The following is a 4620-nucleotide window of genomic DNA, read 5'->3' on the forward strand; positions in this document are numbered from 1 at the left end:
GTGGTGGGGAAGGAAGAGCAGAAACTCACTGGTGAATAAGTGGTTCATGAGATGGCAGAGGTAAGGGGATGGTAGTTAAGGGTAAAGAGAGTAAGGAGAGGGTGGAGGGGAAGGTGGTGGAGCTATAACCGGGTTAGGAGGTGGTAAAGGAATGACAGCTGGGAGAGGAGGAGGAATTGGGTCCACAGAAAGAGGAACTGGAGGAAGGATTTGAGGTACTGCAAGGGTAGGAGGAAGTAAGTGGTCAAGGGTGGTCCCTGATTTTGTTAGCCTTCCCAGCCTCTTCTTCATCTTTTACTTTACTAGCTTGCTTTCTCTCTTTTAATTTATAGGCTCTTGTATTTTCCTCCTCTGAGGCGTACTTTAGCTAACAGGTGACAATCTGTATGTGATGGGCCTTTTGCAGGAACTAGGGGCAAAAAAGAAGGTGCATCACCTTTGGACAGAGAGGCAGATAGCTCAGGAAATGTTTAAGGATGTTGTTGGGTGTCCTGGGTTGACTATATGATGCTTTTATCCCCAGTCGTCTCATTCTGTTTATGTTGAATAATAATAAGTTTTGTACCTTTAAGAGTGTTACAGAGAGTGAAGGGGGGGAAAGAAGAAGCGCGTAGTTTGTTTTCAGACACTGCACTCACTCCTCCACATTCCTGCTCCTGACTGTGTTGTCTGCGGACAGACAGCAGGACAGAGCTTCTTCTTTTGCTTTTAAGTTAGTGTTAGCTAGCTGAGGCAAAGAAGTTCCCTGGACTTTTTTTCCTTTTTCTTTGGACCTCTTGAAACTGCTCTGGACTGAACACCCAGGAGAGCACCGGCAGCGGCAGCTGAGGCCCACTGGGCCGGGCCTGGCCTGCGACAGTTCCAGCACTGGAGGGACCGATCAGAGACTGAGTGAACTGCTGCTTGAACCCAGGTTTTTCTCAGTTTGTCATCTCTTTTAGAGTGGCAAGGGGTCTCATTGTTTTGATACTGTTTTGGTCTTATTGTTTAATGAACAGTTTTTTTCCACCTTTCTCCAAGGAGGTATTTTTTCCTCCCGGACCAATTGGGCGGGAGGGGCCGATTGGATCTTCTTTTCCCACCGGAGCTCCTTTGGGGGATTCTTCCCCAAATTTGCTCTAAACCTGGGCATTAGGTCATGCAGAAAGAAAATCAGAGAGGTGAAAGCTTAAGGTTTAACCAGGCCACTTCTGTGAAGGATAATAAAAATGTTTCTATAAATATATTAATGTCAAAAGGAGGTACAAGGACAATCACCATTTATTATTATGGTTACCAAATATGAGGGAAAGGCTGATGTACTTAACCCCTCCTTTGCCTCATTTTTCAACATTAACTAAACTTGTCCTCAGGACAAGTGTTCTCCTGAGCTGTAGATGGGCACAGGGAGCAGAACAGCCCACTGTAATCCAGGAGGAAGAAGCTGGGGACCTGCTGAGCCACTCAGATGCTCACAGGTGTCTCTAGGAGCAGATGAGATCCATCCCAGGGGGATGAGGGAGCTGTGGATGAGCCCCCCAAGCTGCTCTCCATCATTTACCATCAGTGCTGGCTCAGCAGGGAGGTCCCAGTGGACTGGAGATGCCAGTGTGAGCCCATCCCCAAGAAGGGCTGGAAGGAGGATCTGGGGAACTCCAGGCCTGTCAGCCTGACCTGGGTGCCTGGCAAGGTTATGGAACAGATCACCCTGAGTGCCATCCCAGGGCACCCACAAAATGACCGAGGGATCAGAGCCAGCCAGCGTGGATTTCATGTTCTGCACTCATGATCTGCATGAGGGGATTGAGTCCAGCATCAGCAAATTTGCAGATGACACCAAGCTGGGTGTGAGTGTGGATCTGCTGGAGGGTAGGAGGGCTCTGCAGAGGGCCCTGGACAGGCTGGACCCAAGGCCCAATCCCAACCAGGTGAGGTTTAACAAGTCCAAGTGCTGGGTCCTGCACTTTGGCCATAACAACCCCTGCAGCTCTACAGGCAGGGGACAGAATGGCTGGATGGCAGCCAGGAAGAAAGGGACCTGCAGGCACTGATGGACAGCGGGCCGGACATGAGCCAGCAGTGTGCCCAGGTGGCCAAGAAGGCCAGTGGCTCCTGGCCTGGATCAGGAATGGTGTGGCCAGCAGGAGCAGAGCAGGGATTCTTCCCCTGCACTCAGCAGTGGTGAGGCCAAACCTCGAGTTCTGTGTCCAGTTCTGGGCTCACAATTAAGGGAAGCCATGGAGGGGCTGGAGAGTGTCCAGAGAAGGTCAACAAGGCTGGTGAGGGGTTTGGAAGAGAAGTGTGGTTAAAAGGATATGAGGGAGCTGAGGTTAAATAATCTGGAGAAGGCTCAGGGCAGACAAGGTGGTTGGACTTGATGATCTCAAAGGTTTGTCCCAATAAACCTGAGTAGTTTCTCTGGTGTCCCCCAGCTCTTGCTGGCCCCATGGGCTGATGGCATTTGTGCTCCCTCAGGTTCATGTCCCCACAGCAACAGCATGGGTGTGCACCCCCTGCTCTGTGCAATGCAAACAGGGGCTGCTGAGCCAGTGCTGCCGTGTCTGTGCCTGCAAGGATGGGCCACCTGTGTGAGCTGGGGAAGAGGCCAGGGCTGCAGAGGGGGATGTTGTCGGCAGCTCCATGAGGATGGTCTGGGACGCTGCCCTGGGCTGTCCAGTGCACTGGGGATGGATCAGCCCCTGCTCTGCTGCTCCTTCCCATCTCCCCCAGGGCGCTTGCAGAGTCCCATCCATGCTGTTTGCCCCCAGCCTGCCCATGACCAGCCTGGGGCTGCTCACGGGGCTTTTCTGTGCTGAGCATTGGCCTGGGCATGTTCTTGAGAGAGCCTGGGCAAGGAGCCTGGAGCCCCCAGGCCCTGGGCTGAGGCGTCAGTGCTGCCCCAACAGTGCCCATGGCCTGTCCCTGCTGCAGCCTTGGCACTGCCACCCCCAGGGCTGTGCCCAGCCGCGAGAGCACTTAGGCCCTACAGCAACACCAGGGCCACGGCAGCAGCACTGGCAACACCAAGTGCTGCTGCTGCTGCTGGGCACAGCTGCTGGGTCAGCACTGATCCGCCCCCAGCTCTGCACACAGACATTGCTGCTGCAGCTCCAGAGAAGGCAACAAAAGGGGCATCTCTGCAGAAAACTTTATTTGGAGATCCTTTAGTTTTTTTAAAGCCACTGAGAACACAGCACCTCATTGACACACTCTGTGGCTACAGGGAAGGTGGAGAGAAACAAAATAAGAAAAGGCAAAACCAATAGCATTTCTTTTGGACAATCTTAAAAAAAAAAATTAAAATAATGAAAAACATCAACAACCACCATACGCAACAAAAACAATCAAAGATGACTTTGATTACAAGTGATTTGCAGAAATTGGCCAGAAGTTTAATTTTTCTGATATCCTCCAGTCACCAGTCTCCACACTGCAGCCTTGAGCTCCTGGTTCCTCAGGCTGTAGATGAGGGGGTTCAGGGCTGGAGTCACCACTGAGTACAGAACTGACAGGGTCAGATCCAGAGATGGGGAGGACATGGAGGAGGGCTTCAGGTAGGCAAATATGCCAGTGCTGACAAACAGGGAGACCACGGCCAGGTGAGGGAGGCAGGTGGAAAAAGCTTTGTGCCGTCCCTGCTCAGATGGGATCCTCAGCACGGCCCTGAAGATCTGCACATAGGAGAAAAGAATGAACACAAAACAACCAAAAGCTAAACAGACACCAAGCAATGAAATCCAAATTTTTCTGAAGGTGGAGTGTGAGCAGGAGAGCTTGAGGATCTGTGGGATTTCACAGAAGAACTGGCCCAGGGCATTGCCCTTGCACAGAGGCAGGGAAAATGTATTGCGTGTGTTCAACAGAGCATTGAGAAAGCCACTGGCCCAGGCAGCTGCTGCCATGTGGGCACAAGCTCTGCTGCCCAGGAGGGTCCCGTAGTGCAGGGGTTTGCAGATGGACACGTAGCGGTCATAGCACATGACGATCAGGAGAGAAAACTCTGCTGACATAAGAAAAGAAAAGAAAAAAACCTGTGCAGCACATCCTGAGTAGGAGATGGTCCTGGTGTTCCAGAGGGAATTGTGCATGGCTTTGGGGACAGTGGTGCAGATGGAGCCCAGGTCGCTGAGGGCCAGGTTGAGCAGGAAGAAGAACATGGGCGTGTGCAGGTGGTGGCCGCAGGCTATGGCGCTGATGATGAGGCCGTTGCCCAGGAGGGCAGCCAGGGAGATGCCCAGCAAGAGGCAGAAGTGCAGGATCTGCAGCTGCCACGTGTCTGCCAATGCCAGCAGGAGGAAGTGGCTGATGGAGCTGCTGTTGGACATTGCTTCAGTCTTGGCATGATGGACTGTTGGAAGAAGACATTGACAAAGTTCAATCAAGTTTTTTGAGTCAATTTTATGATTTTTTTTTTTTTTTGGAATCTCTGCAAAATCAGTTCTCTTCCTGTGAGGCAATTTGGCTTAACTTTTTTTGATTTTGAGTTTGTGGTGCTGAGTACCTGTCTCATCTTTATCACTAGTCTCAGGCCAAACACGGTGAAGACAGAGGGAAAACAGGGTTCCCTGTGCCCCAGTGCAGTCAGTGCTAGTGCCACACATGAGTCCTTTGTTCATTACACCTCGTCTGTTTGAGGGTTCC

The 4620-nt window shown here is 51.7% G+C and overlaps 1 protein-coding gene across 1 annotated transcript; it reads right to left on the reverse strand.

Annotated features, from left to right (window-relative positions):
• Positions 1–3371: 3371 nt before the first annotated feature.
• On the reverse strand, positions 3372–4304 carry LOC131560139 (olfactory receptor 14I1-like). Its single transcript, XM_058808807.1, has one exon. The coding sequence runs from the start codon at positions 4302–4304 to the stop codon at positions 3372–3374; it is 933 nt and encodes a 310-aa protein (XP_058664790.1).
• Between the last annotated feature and the right edge of the window lie 316 nt (positions 4305–4620).

The sequence above is a fragment of the Ammospiza caudacuta genome, chromosome 7, assembly GCF_027887145.1.
Source record: "Ammospiza caudacuta isolate bAmmCau1 chromosome 7, bAmmCau1.pri, whole genome shotgun sequence".
Lineage (NCBI taxonomy): Eukaryota > Metazoa > Chordata > Aves > Passeriformes > Passerellidae > Ammospiza > Ammospiza caudacuta.